Genomic DNA, 21,563 nt, shown 5'->3' on the forward strand with positions numbered 1-21,563 from the left:
CGCAATAGGTACATCTCAGCATATGGGCATAAATAACTATTTTTCGTGTGACTTTTATAGGTACAAATTTTGTCTAATATTCATTCAAATCAGCATCTGGCTGAAAGTCTTCAAAATGTTGTACTGAAGGACAGATGTGTGGTTCTGACGGGAAGATATCTCATACTTATATAAAGCTATCTATTTTAGGCATTTTTGAGCTGTGCTCGCAGCAAGACAAACACAGCACCTAACACACAGGTTTATTTAAAAAAAATATTGTACAGACGTTATTCTTCATCCAATGATATGTCAAGATCGCAAAAAATTAGAACAAGCATCACTAATTGTATGACATCTGTTTAGATATTACAGTCCCTGTTACAGCGTTCTCCATACAGTGAATGCAGTCCAAAGGTGATCAAAGGTGAGATTTTATCAAAAGTAACAGTTGCAACATATTAAACATATATAAAATTAATTTTATAAAAATAATTTTCTCTACATGAAGCACTCACAGCCCAAAAAGGTACTGATCACTGTATCGCAATAAAACACAAAGTTAAGTGGTTCTTCATTCAGCAGATACAACCTTTGCTGTAAATACCCCTGATAAAGTTGATGACAAACAATAAATGGCAACCTCCAACTCTGTGTTTTGACTAAGCTATTCCCAGATTTGGGTGGAAATTGGTAACTCTCCATTCTTTTGGATTGGAGAGGACACCTGGGTTCACAAGTTAATAGTCAATAAGTCAAACAGTCAATAAGTTGTTTCCCCAGAATAAAACACTTTTTTTTCAAAATGGACATATATTATTCTAAAAAAATTATCAGAGCCTACAAATCTTGAGGTGCATACACCAATAAGTCACCAGAATCTTTTGTGCTTTTGTACCTGACCTGTAGCAGTTACAAAAGATGTGCTCCATAAGAAATCATACATGCGTCTTTCTTCAGGTCTGTATGAGCCACGTTTGCATTAAACCTTTTTTACTGTACTGGATTTTCTTCTACTGTACTATATCTATGTTAGAGCCCTATCTTCCCCTTCTCCACCTCTCCTGACACAATTGGTAGAACTAAATGGACAGAACACTAAATGAGGCAGTTAGAAGCAGTTTACAGGGTGCCATGAGAGGAGGGGGAGGTACTGATTACCCAGGCTCGGGCTTGTTGGAGGTAGTGGCGTCCCTATCTGTCTTTGCACCTGATGTGGGCAGCAGCGGGGAGCTTGTACTGCGCACGGCGGTGCAGCGCACCGGCAAATAAGGGGGCATGATATCGCGGGTGGGGGCATGGCCTCACGGGTTGGGGCGTGGCCTCGCAACTCGAACACCTGGTTTTTGTCACATAATGCAGCACCCGGGGAGGGGGAGCCAGCACTTTGGTGTCACCTCTCGGCTGGTGACACCTGGGTGTGGCCCGCACCCCCCTTGCGACGGCAGTGGTTGGAGGGACCTTACAGGTGCTCGGGTCAGTTGCTGAGGGGGACAAAGTCCCCCTTTGCAGTGCTGATGAGGGAGACGTATGTACCCATTTGCAGTGCTGTTGAGAGGGACAAATGTTCCCTTTGTAGCTGGTGCTGCAACTTTATAGACCTGTGCATAGTATTTTATTTATTTTTTTACCAGATGATCACACCTTTTGGATTTTCCAATGCCCCCTGTACCCAGACCTCGTTCAGCTCCAGCGGCCCTAGTAGTTTACAAGTTACTGGAATCAAACTAGTAACAGACAGATCAGGCATAAGGCTGACAGAAATCCAGTGCAAAATCAAGTTAACAAACTGAGATCTGGTCTTGTATCCGGTAAGATCTTGGGCAAAATTTACTAAGCAGCGGCTTCTAATCCCTGGCGGTTTGGTGGCGGTTTGACGGCGTGTTCTATTCTGTTCTAAACCCTGGGGGTTTGGTGGCGGTTTAGCAGCGGTTTCTAAATGACAGCCCTGTTCTATTCTATTCTAAAATGTGTTTTGACTGCAGTTTTGCCGGGGAATTGGCCTTAGTAAATCTGTATATAACAAAACCGCCGCCAAACCGCAGTCAAAACACATTTTAGAATAGAATAGAACAGGGCTGTCATTTAGAATCAGCTGCAAAACCGCCACCAAACCCCCGGTGTTTAGAACAGAATAGAACCCACCGTCAAACCGCCACCAAACCGCCGGGGTTTAGAACCCACCGCTTAGTAAATTTTGCCCCTTATCTAGTAATAATCAAATTTCAGGAGCAGGCACCAGACAAAAGAAAAATCCAGTTAACAATCTGAGGTCATTGGCAGACATCGATAAAAACAAAAAAAAGTATAAGTGCTAGATGAGGTGTCTTGACTCGAGTATTGGTATTGCCAAATTGACCCCCTCCAGCCAATGATTTCATTGTTGGAATGTCCAATTTATAGCTATAGCCTATGTCATAGTTCATCTCAATGGAAAAAAACTGCAAATAGAAGTCACAAGGGTGAAGTATTTTTTATCACATAGGTTGAATGGCTCCATATCTCACGTTGGAGGCATCAGTCTTAACAAAAGACAGATCTAAATTAGGATTGCACAATAGAACCAGAAAGGCCTTTGTAGACCAAGTTGCCAGATCTGTCTCTTTTCTTGCCATAGCAGTGAGAGACGTGCCGCATAGGCTGATAGCTAGGTGCACATTATTTGAAGTGCATAGTATCAGCGTTATACCGGCATTATTAGTTATATCTTCAGATGACACTGAATGTGATTTGACTCTGCCTTTCTACAGGTAATTTACACTGCTGCAGATTATTGCAAATAAATATTGCTTTGAAAAAATATATAAAAATATATACATAGGTAATCAACACTGTTGTAGATCATTGCAACTAAATTCTGCTTTGCAAAAATATACAGTATGCATAAGTAATCAACACTGCAGACCATTGCAACTAAATACTGCTTTAAAAAAAAAAATGCATATTGTAGGTAATCAACACTGCTGCAGATTATTGCAACTAAGTTCTACTTTGAAAAAATACAGATGTGTCCTGGCTCATCTTACATCTATATAGATTGTAGTGTGAAAAACTAGTCGCATTTCATATGCCTGCGGCTGGTTGCATGGTGGCGTACTCAGTCGCAGTTTGATGTATATGCATAGTTAATCACATTTTCAACATTGCTTTAGGTATCAGACATCCAGTATTGGCCAAAATTGCCTTCTGACATATTAATGTAGATTAATTGGCAAGTCTACTATCTAGAGACTAGATCTGTGTAAAGGCATGCATTTATTTTAATCCTTAGATATATGGGGGTAAATCTAATAAATAAGTTGCAAATTTGTAATAAATGTGAGTTTAGCGCTAAACTTGCATTTTTCGCTCACTCGCAAATGTAATGTAGTAAAATAGTAAAATTTGCAATTATCTTGCTTTACTATAACTCGCAAAAAACATCTTGCATCCAGATGTTTTCCTATTCTCTAGATAGAACTCAGGCAATATAATAGAGTGCGAGTGCACAACTCGCACATATTAGTGCCTGAGAAATCGCAAAAACAATAGACCAGCTTCAGGATAGCAAGTTTACCCTGAGCAGGTCAGAGTAACACAGAAACATGCACATATCCATGAGATACGTGCATGTTTCTGTGTGTACATATAAAAACACTTTAAAACTATAAACAAAGACTTGCACCCCCTCCCCAGAAGTATAACCAGCTCCGGGCTCTGTACAGCCTGTCCTGGTTCTAAAAATACAGGGGCAAAAATGCGTAGGGGGTCCCTGTATATTAATTACCAGCACATCTGAGCCGGTCCTGGTTGTTGAAAAACAGGGGACAAAACGAGTATGGTCCCCTGTAATTTCCATAACCAGCAAAAGACTCTTTCTAGTGGGGGGGTAATGCCACAGCCGGGGAAACATTACCCTTGACTGCTTTCCGCCCAGGCCAGGGATCCCTCGGGAGGTGGGGACCCCCCAATAAAGGGGTCCCCCTCTCCAGGGCACCCTAGGCCTAGACTGATAGCCTGGGGCTATCCCCAGCACTCCTGGCCGGTGGGTGCTGGGTTGATAGTGTAGTGTTGTGTCAAGACCATTGCGACCATCGGGCTTGCGACGAGACCCTGCGGTAGGGTCTCGCTGCCGCAAGCCAAGGAGTGCTTTTGGCTCTATCATGGGAGCGCCTCTATCATGGGAATGCCATGGGAACGCCTCCGTCTGGGCAGCCACGCCCCCGGTACGCCCACCAAAGGGGGCGTGCTGTCAATCACCATTGACAGCACGCCCCCTTTGGTGCGAGACCCATAACGACGGCTTGGCCGTCGTTATTCGGGTCTCGTGCATGTGCACGACAGAGCCGCCTCCATCGTGCGCATGTGCACTTGGGCACCATCGACCCGCTTGCGAGCGCTTAGCGCTCGCGAGCGGGTCAGAATCAGGTCCAGAGTGCGGATCACTTTTGACTCACCCTCATACTTTAATATTTATTTTCTGCACCAATAAAATCTCCACTAAATAATTCCACTAAATAAGAATCTATTGCCATTGTGCATACACATTTACCAACACTGTACTTCCACTTGTGTTTCTGCAAATTTACTGTACTGTCTCTATCTCACACAGCCTCTATTCCTACATACAGTTTTCCTCCCCCTATTTACCTCATCCACACCATGACCATCTTTTCTACAACTTCCCCTCACTCAATGTCTATCTAATCCTTTATTCTACCCCGTTTCCACCTCTATCCTTGCCCCATAGTATACTCCACCTACTACCCCTCTCCCCTCCTGTGTGTCCCTTCAATCCCTCTGCTTCCCTCCCTCACCTCTCCCATTCTTCCATTTTCATTCACTCCTACCCTGTCATGGTCCTACTACCCAAACACTAAGCCCTCTCTCCTCTCCCTGTCACCTTACCTCACCTCCATCCTCATCACACTAAACTCCCACCCCGCCCACCACTTGCAGTTTCCCTTTCTAGCTCAGGAGCCCGCACCATCACTACATTCTCTTCATCTCTGTCCTCCAAATTAATCTCACCTCACAACTACAGCAGCCCTGATAATCTCATTCACATCTCTCCCACTAACTCGGTGCCCTCTGGAATGCCAGATCTGTCTGTAACAAACTGGTCCCTAACCTTTTCATCTCCAACTCCCTGAATCTCCTAGCCATTACTGAAACCTGTATTTTCCCCTGGCACCACTACTCCCACAGCTCTCTCTTCCCCCAGGGATCACCATGGTTTTGGTGTTTGGATCCTTCTATTATGCGGTTCTCCTACCAACTCATAATGTCAGAACAGTCCTTTTCGTTCTATTCATTCAAGGTTCATTCTATACGCCTCTTTCCAAACCTGTTCACCATGGAGTAGCTGTCATTTATTGTCCCCATGGTATGAATTCATTGACAACTTTGCTTCCTGGCTCCCCCACTTCAAGCATACTGTACATGTACTGCACCATGCATATACACCTTCATGGACAATACGAGAGCGGACAGTTTGCTCTGTGCATTGCTGGATGGGTCTGTCCTTGAGATTGGCATTTCTGGGCTGCAACTGGACAGTTACCATGTGCATGCAAAGAACAGATTCATATCAAGGGAGTGTCATGGAAGTGTGAAGCCTGACTTCTGTGCTTGTTTGAGGCATGCAGACAGAGATAGAATGCCTGTTTCAGATTTGAAAATAAATTAGGTGAAAGTGGCAAAACTAATTATGACTGTTGCGTACAGAAAAACAGAGGGCGGAGTGATACATACTCATGAATATGGCTGGATACTCGCATACGATACGGATGTACTGTATACTCGCAGTAGCCTAAGGTAGTGGATCTGGCAACTGTAGACGTAAGCATACTGTATGCCAGATTCAGGCCCTATGAGTGCTCTGGTTTGAAATTCAGATATACTTCTGTCACTGAGTTCTGCCTCATGGACAGAATCTACTTTAGACCTTAACGGAATGTGAGGGAACAGTAAAAAAAAAAAAAGATAAACAGTCCAAGTGCCAACCAGGCCGTCCTAGGCCTCAAGTTTAGAGGGACCCAAGGTTTAAGGGCACAAAATGGGCTACAGTGCTGCCAGCCAGGTAACCCTCCCGGCCCGGATGAAAAGGATGCTGGCCTGAATATGCCCCGGTATCTAACGCCGCTACTGGGAATCTTCTGCTGTCGCCAGGTGATGTGACTCTCCCCTCCTTACAATGCACTGAGCTGCCTGATTCCCACTGTGGATGTGTGAGAGGAGGGAAGCCATGTATGCATGCACACTCCCGTTTGCTGCTGGGATGTAGAACCAGGAGATGGTGAGCAGGCGGCTGGCCCTCTGATCTCAGGCCATGTCCTTTCCCTGCTCCTCCAGGTTGCAGAGGCTCAGAATGCCGGTGCTACATCAGTGTCTTTTCCTCTGACCCGGACTGCTGTCCGCTTTTTTCCTCACACTCGACCTTCCCAGCTGCCGGTACTAACTATGGGGTCTGACAAACACACACTTGTTGCTACATATATTAGCACAGGCAGGGGAGGGATGTGTGGTTGTTTGGGTCGAGGGTGGTGGTGCGTGGAGGTGACCCCCCCAGAGATATCAGTGTGTCGGGCCCCAAGATTTCTGTTGCCAGCCCTGGTGCCACCACTTTCCTGTTTTATGATGTTGTAAGTCCAAAATAGAGGTGTTATATATAGAGAGTAGCAGTCTCTTACCCCATGAACTTTGACTCTTTTTTACTCAGATAAGCTGACATCCACTTTTTATGCATTTATTTATTTACCCATTTCCCTTATTGAATTGTGGATAATTGTATTATCTTATCATGTGATCATCCTCTATGCATTTAATTTTTTATCTCTACAGAATAAATTATATATATGTTATATTTCATTATTGCATTATATCTTTTTATCACTGATTTATCACATATTTATGCTATATGTGACTTATTAGCTTATTTATTATTCGTACTAGAACTTTTTTTCAAACTGGTCGCCTATCTGTCAATCATAGTACTATATATATATATATATATATATATATATTCAGGTATACATCCTTGATGTGTATCAGGCTTTGTATGTACTCTTTAGCAGATATTTTCATTTGAGTGATTTGCATGTCCAGAAGTTATTGGTGTTTGCGCCCTCTCTCTGAGTTTTTACTTTATATCTTCTCACAGAAGGACAAAGTATATTCTCATTTTTAGATCTAAGAAATAAAAATTACCTTCCCTTTCCTTTATATGATGCTCGCAGAAGAAAATGTGTATCTGTAACTTTATGATAGCCTTTTAAATATTAATAAAATCACTTTAATTCACTTTTCCAGATACAGTAAATGGAGATTTTTTTTGGTAAAAACAAATAAAATTGCAACAAAGACGCTATGTTTAAAATCAAGAGAATAGATCCACCGTAATGTGGAAATAAGTGAAAACACTAATATCTAGATTTTTTATGAATCAATAAACCCCAAATGGGGAGAATATATTATTTGTAATTATATTTACAGATTTATTTATTTATTTATTAACAGTTTCTTATATAGCGCAGCATATTCCGTTGCGCTTTACAATTGGAAACATTGATAGAACAAAACAGGGTAATAACAGACAGACATAGAGGTAAGAGGGCCCTGCTTGCAAGCTTACAATCTATAGGGAAATAGGCGTTGATACACAAGGATAGGTGCTATATATATTGCAATTTGGTCTGGCCAGAATGCAGAGTTTCTTGGTGGGCTGCATGATCCAGTCACACAGGAATGTCGGCAAAATGTCAGGAGTATGTGAAAAAAGACAATATGTGAGGTTATGTGTGGACTGTGAGAGGGGATGTGATAAGACATGGAAGCTATGAAGGTTATGTGGTCGGTTCTGGAATCTGATAAGCTTGTCTGAAGAGGTGAGTTTTCAGGGAACGCTTGAAGGATTGAAGAGTAGAGGTAAGTCTTATTGTGTGTGGTAAGGCATTCCATAGAGTGGGTGCAGCCCGAAGAAAGTCCTGTAACCGTAAATGGGAGCAAGTAATGCGTGGGGATGAGAGACGCAGTTCTTGTGCTGAGCGGAGAGGTCGGGTTGGGAGATATTTTGAGATGAGTGAAGAGATGTATGTTGGTGTAATTCGGTTAATGGCCTTATGTGTAAGTAACAGTATTTTGTATTGAATACGGTAGAAAACCGGCAACCAATGGAGGGACTGACAGAGCGGGGCAGCAGACGATGAACATTTGGCAAGGAAGATAAGCCTCGCAGCTGCATTCATAATGGATTGTAATGGCGATAGCCTGTTTTTGGGAAGACCAGTAAGGAGACTATTGCAATAGTCAATGCGGGAAATAATGAGTGCATGGATTAGAGTTTTTGCAGTGTCTTGTGTGAGATATGGTCGAATTTTGTATATGTTTTTTAGATGTATGTAACATGATTTTGAGACAGATTGAATGTGGGGAACAAAGGACAATTCAGAATCAAGGATGACACCAAGGCAGCGAGCTTGTGGGGTGGGGTGGATTGTTGAGTTACCAACAGTGATAAAGAGATCAGATTGGTAACTGTTATTGGCCGGTGGAAATATAATTAATTCTGTTTTAGAAATATTAAGTTTCAGGTAGCGAGATGACATCCAAGATGAAATGGCAGAAATACATTCAGTGACACGGACCAACACAGATGGTGATAAATCTGGAGAGGATAGGTAGATTTGAGTATCATCCGCATACAGATGGTACTGAAATCCAAAAGAGCGGATTAGTTTGCCAAGAGAGGTGGTATAGATTGAGAATAGCAAAGGACCTAAGACAGAGCCTTGCGGTACTCCAACTGATAGAGGTAGCGAAGAGGAGGCAGAATCAGAAAAACGAACAGAAAAAGAGCGATCAGATAGGTAGGAAGAGAACCAAGAAAGGGCTGTGTCCTTAAGACCTAGGGATTGTAATGTTTGTACGAGAAGAGAGTGGTCAACAGTGTCAAAAGCAGCAGAGAGATCTAGAAGAATTAGAAGTGAGTAATGGCCTTTAGCCTTGGCAGTGACCAAATCATTTACTACCTTAGTCAGTGCTGTCTCTGTGGAGTGCTGGGAACGGAAGCCAGAATGAAGTGGGTCCAATAAGTTGTGGGTGTTAAGAAAGTGTGCGAGGCGGGTGTAGACAAGTCTCTCCAGTAGCTTGGAGGGGCATGGGAGCTGGGAGATAGGATGGTAATTAGAGAGAGTGTTAGGGTCAGAATTTTTTTTTTTCAGAATGGGAGCAATCACTGCATGCTTGAACAGTGATGGAAAGATGCCAGTAGAAAGAGAGAGATTACAGATTTTAGTTAGGGTTGGGATGAGCACAGGAGACAGAGCTTTACTCATTTGTGAGGGTATAGGATCTAGAGGAGAGGTAATAGAGTAGGAGGATGAGAAGAGTGTAGATACTTCATCTTCATTTGTAGGGTCAAATGAAGAGAATGTGCCAGAGGGTTCAGGTAGGGAATTGAGTAGGTCACTAGCTGAGGAAGAGAATAACATTTAATTTCGGATATTATCAATCTTGTCCTTGAAATAGGAAGCAAGATCTTGTGCACAGATAGTAGCAGGTGGCTTGTTGATAAGTTGTAATTTGAAATAAAGTGTAAAGCACACTATTTTGATACCTCTTTCACTATCTAGTTATTATTTAGAATAAGATTTTTTCTGCATTTCCATATGGGAAAATAAATTTAAGTGGTCTTATCAACATCTACTGTGCTCCTGCAATACCAAAATGCCCAAATCCATCACCTACACTACAGTATCACTGCACAGGGTATATTTGCTAAAGGTGGATTTTAGTTGATTTGGGGTTTTTGGTGTATTTGTAGGTGATTTTGCAAATTGGGAATTTACTAAAGGCAAAATCAACTATAAAACTGATTCACAACTATGGGGTATATTTACTAAAGGTCAATTTTTTAGTCAATTTTTATGTTGTATTTATTCAACTAAAATAGACTCAAAATCAACTGTCTAAATAACTGTCCAAATCTCTAATTTACCAGCATTCGATTTTGAATTATTATTTTATTTATTACCAGTTATTTATATAGCACACACATATTCTGCAGCGCTTTACAGAGAATATTTGGCTATTCACATCAGTTCCTGCCCCAGTGGAGCTTACAATCTATATTCTCTATCACATGTGCACACATACACACTAGGGTTAATTTGTGTTGGGAGCCAATTAACCTACCAGTATATTTTTGGAGTGTGGGAGGAAACCAGAGTACCCGGAGGAAACCCACGCAAGCACAGGAAAAATATACAAACTCCGCACGCACAGCACAGGGAGAATATACAAAATGACCTCAGTGCTGTGAAGTAGTAATGCTAGCCATTACACCGCCTGGGCTGCCCTGTTTGAATCAAATTGATCCCTCTTCTCCACCTCTCTATCCTCTCTTTCCATACTCCTGGCAGCCTCCATAACAAATAGAAAAATAAACAAAGTACACAAAACTTAAACACACACATTCCCCAGTCACACATACAGAAACACTGACAAAGACTAAATGAAAAAAATTTGACAAAAAATAAGGCAAACTTCAAAATGATAATAACAATTCAATTGACAGGACAAAACTCTCAGAAATCACTATTTAAGCACCTATATGAAATTACCACTTTTTTACTAAACAGTCCTCCAACCTCTCTCCTCCACAAAACACCCTTTCAATTTACTTAGGTGTGTGTCAGACTTTTTATAATGTGTTTCTGTGAGTTACAGTGCATGTAGTATGTTTTGGCCAATAGAGTACATAAGGAAGTGTTTGTTGATTTTGTAGGTGATTTTGAAGTGCACATTTCTTATGCTCTTAAAAATCGACCCACATCGCATTAGATTTTGAAATCGATTTCAAACTTCAATATTAGTACTTTAAAGATTTGGCCAGTGTTTTATACAGTAATTTTCAAGTCGATTAAAATCGACATAAAAATCTATTAAAAAATCACCATTTATCTATTTATTTGACACTGGAATGTCTGACCTCAAGTTGCATCCACTTATTTGTTTAGACTGTTATAAGTGAAAACCACAAGATATTTATCTGGTGTTCACAAATTTATTGTGGAAGCAGTCTTAACATTAATATAAACCAGTTTTAGTTTGATTTCCTTCTCAGTGAAATATATACAGTAATAAATATTATAAGAAAAGTATGAAATCAACACATTTATGTCCACTATTTTGCAGACTTCTAGAATAAATTACTGTATTTAATTTTAGATTTAATGTTTCTTTCTTTTAGCTTTATAAAATGTATTTCTGTAACATAGTTTAATTATAATATATATATATATATATATATAGTGAAAGAATGACGAGTTACTTATTAATTTACACTGCATAAAGTGTCCATCTAACTGTGTTCAAATATCATAATTATTTTCTTATATAAATTAGATAACATAAAAATACCATCTTTCACAAAGCGCAAGAAACATAATTTGAACAACTATAATGTTGGTTTTTTCACTGCCCACACAATAATCATAGAATGATATTATTAAATATTTTATATTAATATTCCATTTTAAAACAATCTACTGTTCATGAAAAGAAACATGAAATTAATTATTATATTAGGACCAGTAACAAAACATAATTTTCTTTAACTTACTTTAATCTGTGCTGTATGTTTTGGCACCCCTTATTTTCTAAAGCCATAAGTTGAGGAAAGTTAATGGATAGCTCACTACTCATACTTCTAAAAAACTAAATCTACTATTATATTAAAAATAATATTTCATCAGGGACCATAACATTAGGATGCCATATAATACAGCAGCGATTCAAGAAAAAGAATATTAATTATAAGTGTTACTAGTCCTTTAATTATTTATTGCTATAAATATATTATAAATTGATCTAAAAAATTACATTTGATATGCAATATTTAGTTTTACTCCCATACTTGTCTCTCTGTAGGGCTCTAAGCGACAGCATGAAGAAAAGGAAAGAAAAAACAAAAAGTAAGCTTACTGCAACAGTTGAAACATGAAAAAAGAACATGAGTAGGTTGATGATATACTGGAAAAGAAATTAAACTAATATTTTCAATTTAAATTTTCAAATAACGACTGCCACACTTTGCATTTGCTAAAGCATATGTAAAAAAAAAATCCAGTTTTCTATTTATGCCTTAAATATGTAGATATTAGTCATAATTACACAAAGTTATTTTATTATTGTTATTATTAGTAAAAGTAGCAGAAGTAGTAGTAGCACTAGTTGTAGTAATAATATTTAAACTAATATACTTACTGGTATAACGTCTTGACAAATTGCCAAGTTAACGGTACATTTACTTTATTTTAATACATGAATATATACAATCTAATCATGCCTTTTGTGCATTTAAACTTCAACATACATATTGAAAAAGAGGTTAAAAAGTAGAAAATATGAAATAGTAAATGCTGTAGAGGCATAAAAAGTGTGAAGATACAGGAAAGATGGAAAAGTAGGGGGACAAAAAAGGAAATATCAAGCAGGAGAAGAAAGAAGAATGACGAGGTAGAAGCCGAGTAGAAAAAGAAAGAGGAAAAAATTTAAATAGAAAAGTAGTAGGAAACAAACTAAAAGAAGGTAGAGAAGCGTAAAAGAAGGAATGAAGGAGGTAAAAGAAAAAAAGAAGAGATGGTGGTGAAGAGAAGGAACAGGATAGGAATGAGGAGACAGATAAAAACAAGCCATTAATGACTAATCTATTTAAATACCAAAAACACAAATACTAGTACATTATTATTGACCTTTTCTTTTCATGTGATATATTGTATTTGCTCTTAATTATAAAAAGAACAAACTTTTAGCAGTTAATGTACTTATATAAATTTGAATTAACTTTTTTGGATTAAAACTTAGTTGTGAAAAAAACTGGAACTTCAATAAGTCTATCTTCCTCAAAGTAAATAGTTCCCAGATATTAACCATACAATTGTATTTCTTATTCAAAGTACACAAATAGGCCTCATTTACAAACTGGAAAAAATGCATTTCTGCTACGCATTTTCATTGCACAAATATGCCTATTAATCCATTTGGAGCAAACATAGTTGCACATCTGAATTCCCCTGGCACTACTTGAGGGATTGCAGGTCAAGATGGAAATGCACATGGTAGAACAAGTAGCAAGTTCAATGTATGAATCTTGTGTGATATACTGTAGATGTGCTTTTGGTACCAGTTTCCCTGCACCAATCTGACAGAAACCTCTCACAACTTTGTGCTGTTGGGGAACTCTCGTGCTTTCACAATCAAACTCTCAGTCAGTGGCTTCCTACTGGCTCCATCTGCATACGCAAAGACCTCCCACAAGATCTGCACACTCATGTGCTGATGTGATGATCTGATTCTGATAATTTGATGATCTGATTGTGATGATTCTTAAACAGGTTGCTCCATTCCTGCTCATTTCAAAATTAATCACATGAGCAGGTGCTGAAGATAGAACACAATTAAGGTGCCCAAACTCTAGTCAAATCACCTTAAAAAGACACTAAAAAGTCCAGCCTATAATCAGGTTCGACCTATTCATTAATTTTAAACTTTTAATTTTCTGTTATAAAATACTGCTTGCTTCATTTATTTCATAAACTGAATATGAGAGTGAGGAGACATGAAGACTTTATGAAATGTAGATATTTTATAACGTACTTAGAAATCTGTTTCTCATATACTGTAGGGCTTGATTATAAATCGCACACTATATTAGATGTCAAACGGAATTGTACACAATTTATTTTACTGCACATGTATCTCAGTCACACTGCGCATGCATCCCAATTGTGTTCATAACGAGGCACAGTTGCGATTTCAGACACATGCTCGGAGAATGTATTCTGTGTGACTGGGAGGTGGCCATTCAGACACATGGAGATGGTCCATCTTATGAGTATTTTATGGGAGTGTAGTGAGCTTGTCGCTGTAGTGTATATATACACAGCCACTTAGTCGCTCACATAGAAGCCCATTTTCAGATGGAAATCTGCACCTGCCATAGGACTGACACAAGTTTAGATGATGCAATTGTTGATGCGTCTAAAGATGCACCAAGCTGTTTTTCAGCATCTACGGATGCTGAAAATGGGTGTCTCATTGCTTGCATATTCGGACGTATGAATGTACACCAGGCTTTGTAGCGGAATTTGCATAAAGTCACAGCCGTGTGACCAGCAAATGATACAGACATGAACCTAGCTGTGTCAGAATCATAATCAGACCCATAGAGTGCCCCTGAAATGGACAAAAGGCACAAATTGAAAGAATAGGCAAAGGGGCGATTTCTGCCACCTTAGTGTAAAAATCAAGTATTTCGTAATCGGATAAAGATTCTGTGACCCCCCACAAGCCATTAATTCTCAGTTTAATATATCATGCTGCAAAAAACTGTATTCAACAAGAAATGATCTGATCTATCCATCTCCATCAGGAGATGCAATATTATGCCCCGCCACACAGACATTGTCATCTCGGCATGTAGCTTTCCATAACCAAGCAGCAAAATAGAACTTAAAATAATGTTAGATTTTAAATACACATTGTAATCTTTCCTTGACAGTTAAAACAGATCTGTTTATGTTGGGAAGTTATATGGTATTAACCGTACAATCTTGTCACTTGGCAAGAGCACCAAGCAACAGGATCATAGACCAATTTGACGACAAACTTAATTTGCAAACTGAATGAAATGCAGACACTTGGTGCCCATGCAGAGCAGCCGGATTTACTTGAGCTAACAAGGGTCTTGTTAGTGTTGTCAGAGGATGAACACAAAGGCTGGTCAATAAAGAAAGAAAATCTATAAACATTTTATATGGAAGTAAAATGGCTACCTGTCAAGACTCTAGTCTTGTACAGATGGGGACGTTCCTCATGTATAAAGTAATCACATACTATATCACAATTTTTTTTACTTTAAATCAAATAATACTGAAGAGGAATTTCAGATAAAGTCATTAATCAACTGTGTATCCAATGATGTCAAATACATGGTGAAAAGTCACTTTCAGTAATCAACTCAGCCAATAAAAATAAGATTTTTAGAATATTGAAAGAACATCATAAACAATATAGCAACTAGATTTTAGGTTATTTAGGTTATATTCTAAAATAAAAGTATCTGGGACTGTATTGAACTTATTCCATCCCATTGAAGGGGTGGGGATAGGTTCAATCATTTATGGAATTTATGTGCTGAATACACCAGCTCTAATGAAATGTTGAATATTGATATATAAAATTTGAGCTAAGGAGAAAGGAAGGGAACATCTAAATATCATTAATTAACAAATACATAATTAAACAATAAATGTATAATTGTTTTTGGCTAGTTGAATTTCAGGTAATTAAAAATGAATAGATGATTTGATATATTACAAAATAAAATAAAAAATAGAAATATGACAATTTTGCAATCTAGAGAAGAAGAAAAATAATCATGATTGGAATGTATGTTTTACCTATTATACTTATATGAAAAATGTTTACATCAATGTTGGGTTGTGAATACTTTGATTCTACAACCACAAGAGCCAGGATTATCCCCAAAGAGAGTAAAGACCCCTCTTTCTCAATTGAGGCTACTGTTCAATCCCTTTATTGAATGTAAACTTCATTTTTTTTAAAGTCCATGCCAACAGATTCCCTGTTTAATTAATCCAAACCAGGTGGACTTTAACCCAAGTATTCTATGCAAGATCACACAAAGCTGTAGAAGGGGTTATTGCTGCTAAGTAGATATACCTCTGTGTGTGCTGTAGGGGAAGTCCCTAGAGCTCTCACATACTGCTGAGTCAATCTCAGATTCAACACAAGGGGTCAGAATAGCATGTGCTGAGCTCTGATTGGAGCCATCACTGTTTTTCACATCGATGTCATGAAACCATCAATGGTTTCACCCATTGATTATATCTCTGCTCATGCTGCAAAGTGTCTGGCAAATAATCAGGGAAGGAGCGGGGCCCCCTTTATGCTGGTTAAAAGAAAAAACACCTCTGACAATGATGGTGGATTTATTTTACACCATTGACGGCAAAACCATCAACTATCTGTGTAAACCATCGATGGTTGCTAACCATTAATGGTCGATGGCCACCTCTCCTATATAAAGTAATGTATACAATATACTGCTGTACTAATGTGATATAATAATGCACTAATAAGGATGACTGATGTTAACATTATTGTGTCAGTAAGGATGCCAGAGAAGAAAAATGTGCTGTATTATTAAAATAAAGATTTTTTTTATTGATAATTTCATTGTTATGTTTTATATCTTTTATGTAAGCCCATATCCAGGAAGCCCAAGTCAAGCAGAAGGAGCTACAATATACACAGCTTTTCAATCCACAATTACAGCCATCATCATTAGTATCAGCCCCATGCTAGGTGCAAGAAATCCATTTGAAGCAGGCATACCTTCCTCATACGCATGACTCAGAATAGCACTGAACTCTAGCTACGCACTTACACTCCCTGAAAGGTGGAACATCTCTGTGCTATCGCACTGTCCCTGTCCAGTTTGCACCCCGATACGCCCATTTCGTATAAAGTGAGATCCGGAAAAGAAATGTCCGACTCAGAATCAGCAGGGGTACACAAAAATGCATACATTTATTTTCTAGATTTCTTGGCTAATAATCGGTATTTAATTACATGTCAAATATTGATTTAAAACATTTTTTTTAGCTAACATTTATAAACTTGAAGTATTTGATCCTGGAGACAATTTGTGAAAGTTGACCATATTTCTGAAGTAGTGATACTGAAGGCTTTTGGCTCAATTTATCAATATTAATTAGTGTAGAGCAATAATTAACATAATGAATTGCATTATATCATTGTCATACATTATGAATTACCACTGTAATTTCTTAGCAAGATATGATATGATGTATCAGACAACTCTAAATAAACATAATCATTTGTTAAAAAAATATATTCTCAAAAGCGTACTATATTTCTGAGTAACAAAGAAACAAAATGTCTTTCTCAGCCATATGTGTATCTCGACTCTCATCTGGACTTCTTCCCTGACAACTGCGGTGCAGAGAGTGACGAGCACGGTGAGCGATTCCATCAAGACATCTAAGCAATGGAAGGAAGATATCAGGGTAGTTGGAACGTTTCTTTGCTTGCTGAGTACTGTTGCCCAGAAGAGGAGTACAAGCGACAAGCAAAGAGAAAGAGCTCTTATGAATAGGCCACTACTTCAGATAGTACTTTCGGTTGCTGTATGTTAATTTGTTTTGTGTTCTTATTTACGATTGACTGAATTAAAACAACTGTTATTTATGTTGACTCAAGAAAATATAAATATAAATATTTTAAAATTGCTTTTCACTATGACTACATAACTGAAGAACATATAGCACAAGTAGTGTAGCTCAAAAGCTAGAACTAATAAAAACCTTCTGACGTCATAATTATTTTTCTTGACCTCAAATTGGTAAAATATGACTATTTTCAGAAAGAAAACAAATTAAAAATATTTCTTTGTAGTACGGTGCGGTGGACACATATGCATAAAAAAAGATCTAAAAAGCAGCAAGTTATGATAACATATAGTCATATCACAACCCAAGCTGCATCCAGCTCTGCACCACTTGTGCTTACAACCAGACTTACACCCAACCGGGTCATAAGCCCAAGAAAACTTTCTGAATATATGTTTTAATGGTGAAAGACGTATTTACTGTTAGGTTTGATATATAAGAAAAATCCTCTATAATACTGCACACAAGCCACAAGCAGAGCACCACAAGGAAGCAGTGGTACCACAGAGAATGGCAAAAGGAAAATGTACTGTGTATTAATTAGGGATGTGCGCCGACCCCCGTGTTTTGGTTTTGGATCTGGATCTACCCTGGTTTTGGATCTGGATTGGTTTTGCCAAAATCTCACCTCCGTGTTTTGTTTTCGGGTTTTGGATTTGGATCTGGATTTAAAAAAAAAAAAAAAAAAAAACAGCTAAAATCACATAAAATTGGCCTTTTTGTGTCCCTACAGTATTAATAACCTCAATAACATTTATTTCCACTCGTTTCCAGTCAATTTTGACCACCTCACAGCTCACAATATTAATTTTTTCATCTAGTTAAAGGTTAAAAGGTAGCATCCAACTTGCTGGCTCAAAACTGATTGATATAATTATTAATAGAGTTGAGGACTGTGCAAAGATGATGGTTGGGATACCATTGAGGATTGAAGAATTGATAGTTGGTGCAGCCCCTGGCTGTAAAATTGATAATAAATTAATTAAAAAGCAATTCATTGGTGCAGCCCAGGGCTGAATAATTAATAATAATTTAATTTAAAAAGTAAAAAACAATTCATTGGGTGCAGCCCCTGGCTGAATAATAAAAAGAAATTCATTGGTGCAGCCCCTGGCTGTAAAATTGATAATTAATTAAAAAACAAATCATTGGTTCCTAAATCAACTATAACAATAATTTAAAATGTCAGGCAGCAATGCCCCAACCAGCATATAATGGAAAGGAAAAAGGTGCAAGATGGAATAGTCCTTGGGCCTTCACACCCACCCTTATGTTGTATACGAAAAAGGACAATCAGTTTAACAAACCAATCATTTCAGCGACAAGGACTGCTAATTTTGGCTGAAATTATTGGTTTGTTTGGACCCCCATAAAACAAGCTGCCAATGTGCACTAGACATGGAAATGAAAATGATCCCATGCACAAACTTGCTTTACATTACAAGTTGTCCTCGTCCTCCCCATCAGTGTGTACATCCTCTTCTTCACACAATATTAATTCATCCTTGCTGGAATCCACCATAGGCACCTCTGTAATTTTTTTATGTAATTGTTGGTAGAGGTCTTCCTCGTGGAATTTGTAATTAATTTGAATGAACATCATCTTTTCCACATTTTGCGGAAGTAACCTCCTACGCCGATCACTGACAAGGTTGCCAGCTGCACTGAAAACTCTTTCGAAGTACACACTGGAGGGAGGGCATCTTAAGTAATGCAAAGCCAGTTTGTGTATGTAACTGCCAGTACTGAAAGGGACTGTCTGACATGCCTATTAGGATGTTATCTCTGAAATACTCCCTCCACCATTCTGTGAATGGAGACCGTATCACACATAGTCACTGTAGAAGACATGTCACTAGTAGGCAGTTCTCTCAGGAACCGACCAGATGTAATTTTTTGGTGAACGATCTGCATGACCAGCAGGCATTCTGTAAGGAAAATTTAGTTTTTTCCTAGCAGCTGCAGAAACTGAAGGAGATGATGGCGTTTCACATGCGGCTGCAGTTGACAATTTTTTTACCAATAGCTCTTTGCATAGTTTTAGATTTCGGTCTGTTGGAAAAAACTCACAGGGTAGGACTTAAACCTAGGATCCAGAATTGTCGCCAAAATATATTTTTCAGATTTCAATAGATTGACGACTCTTGGATCCTGGTGAAGTAAATCAAGGGCTTGATCCACCAGTCAAACATACCTTGTGCAATCGCTCCATTTCAGTTCCTCCTTCAGTTTCTCCAGCTGTGGTTGAGTAAGGTGCATTCTCCCTCCATGGCCTATGTCATAGGCCATTGTATAGCCCTGGATGGCCTTTTGCTGTTCCTCCATCCGCTGAAGCATATAGAGGGTAGAATTCCACCGAGTTACTACCTCTTCTTCAGCTGATGGCAGGGCAAATTTAGCAGTACCTGCTTGTCATGCAATCTTCAACAAGCGGTTGTCTAAAATGTCTGCATATTTTGTGGGCCACCGAGAGCATCTCCTGCGCGCCCCTGTCATTTTAAAAAAAAATTTGCACCACCAAATTAATTGTGTGAGCAAAACATAGGACATGTTGGAATTCACCCACATTTAATGCTCTCACAAAATTGGTGGCATTGTCCAAAATCACAAATCCTGAGGAGAGTCCAAGTGGGGTAAGCCATTTAGCAATGATTTCCCTGTGTTTTTCTAAGAGGTTCTCAGCGGTATGCCTCTTAGTGAAACCAGTTATACAAAGAGTAGCCTGCCTCTGTATCAGCTGTCTTTTGGTAGATGTTGCTGCTGCTGTTGTAGGCAATACATCTACCCACTGGGCTGTCACAGTCATGTAATCCTTAGTTTGCCCTATCCCACTTGTCCACATATCAGTGGTCAAGTGGACAGTGGGTACAATGGCATTTCTGAAGACATTAATAAGGGTTTTATTTAATGTCCTTGTAGAGACTTGGAATTAATGTTCTAGTGAAGTGGAATCTAGAAGGGATCTAGTAGCGAGGACACAGGACCTCAATTAACTGTTGAAAACCCACTGCAGTAATGGCGGATACTGAACGCACATCTAATACCAGCATAGCTGTTATGACGTCAGTAATCCGCTGTGCAACTGGGTGATTGCTGTCATACTTGTTTGCCCTTGCAAACGATTGTTTGACTTTTAATTTTTTTGGGAGGATACACTACAAGTAGTCTTCCTCCTGGTCCCCTTCTGGGATGAAGATCCACTCACAGCAACTGCAGCAGCAACAGGTGTAATCATCAAGGATCCTTCTGAGGAATCACGGATAGGAGAGAAGTCAATCATGCTTCGAATAACATTGGATGCAGCAGGACTACTCCCGATGACGAATGAGGATGTTGATGATGCAGGTGTTAGTGGTGGAGATTGAAGGCGCTTGGATCCCACAGAGAGGGAGCAGGTAGGTGACACTGAACTTGTTACGTTTTGAGTTTTGGAACTTGGCGACATACACTTTGATATTTGATGAATGCGCTCCAAGTGACATAACAAGGAGGAGGTTCCTAGGTGGTTTAGGTCCCTCCCTCTACTCACTCTTGCTTGGCAATGTTTACATATGGCTTGACAACTGTTGTCCGGATTGGGGTGGAAATAATTCCACACGTGAGAAGTGGATTTTTTTGTCTTTTGCCCCGGCATGCCAACAATGGGCTTTTGCTTTTTCAATCCATGGGCAACAACTGTTGCCTTACTTATACAAAGGACATCCTCAGCATCAACATCCTCATCACCAACATCTTCATCATCCTTAGCGCCTTCAGCTACCAAAATATCCTCCTCCTCCAAGTGCAATTCCACAGAAGCATCCTCACTGACTTCCCTTCCCCACATTTACAGAGGGCACACAAATGTTGGACTTGGAGGATCCTCCAGTACACTAGTATTTAGGTCTGGCTCACACATGGCAACCGCGGATACACTTTCACTCTCCACGGGGAAATGTGATTTCGATTTCACAGGGCACACAGTTGGTTCTTCCGGAGCTGTCTTACTGTTCTTAACAACTTTACATTTTTTAATGGTACCACCACTACTACTACAAGCAGAAGGGCTATCAGAATCAGAACCAGCAGTCAACATAAATAAAGGCCAAGGCCTTATCCTTTCCTTGCCACTTCTTCTAGTGAATGGCGTATTGCCAATTTTTTGTTTATCTAAAGTCAACTTGCCGTTTGATTTTTTTTTCTTTACTACAGTAAAAGTAGCTTTACCATATCCATGGCGTGACTTAAGTCCTGGGGCATGGGCCTTCATAGAGGTCAAGGATTATCATGATGACTGCTTGCGGCAGCTATAACATGTGGTTCTTGGCCTTGCTCTCCTGTCATGTG

General features: G+C 39.1%; 1 protein-coding gene across 7 annotated transcripts in view; it reads right to left on the reverse strand.

Annotated features, from left to right (window-relative positions):
* Positions 1 to 21,563, reverse strand: part of ADGRL3 (adhesion G protein-coupled receptor L3) — a 558,102-nt gene that overhangs the window by 43,685 nt on the left and 492,854 nt on the right. For 4 of the 7 annotated variants that reach the window (XM_088444095.1, XM_088444093.1, XM_088444091.1 and 1 more), the window contains one exon: positions 11,876 to 11,893. The exons of 2 other annotated variants lie outside the window; for them this stretch is intronic. In XM_088444095.1, the coding sequence (XP_088300221.1) occupies positions 11,876 to 11,893 (18 nt within the window). Of the gene's footprint in view, positions 1 to 11,841; positions 11,894 to 21,563 lie in introns of all 7 variants that reach the window. One more of the 7 variants, XM_088444098.1, reaches the window with a different exon arrangement.

This window comes from Taudactylus pleione, unplaced genomic scaffold (assembly GCF_031769625.1).
Source record: "Taudactylus pleione unplaced genomic scaffold, aTauple2 ptg000347l, whole genome shotgun sequence".
Classification (NCBI taxonomy): domain Eukaryota; kingdom Metazoa; phylum Chordata; class Amphibia; order Anura; family Myobatrachidae; genus Taudactylus; species Taudactylus pleione.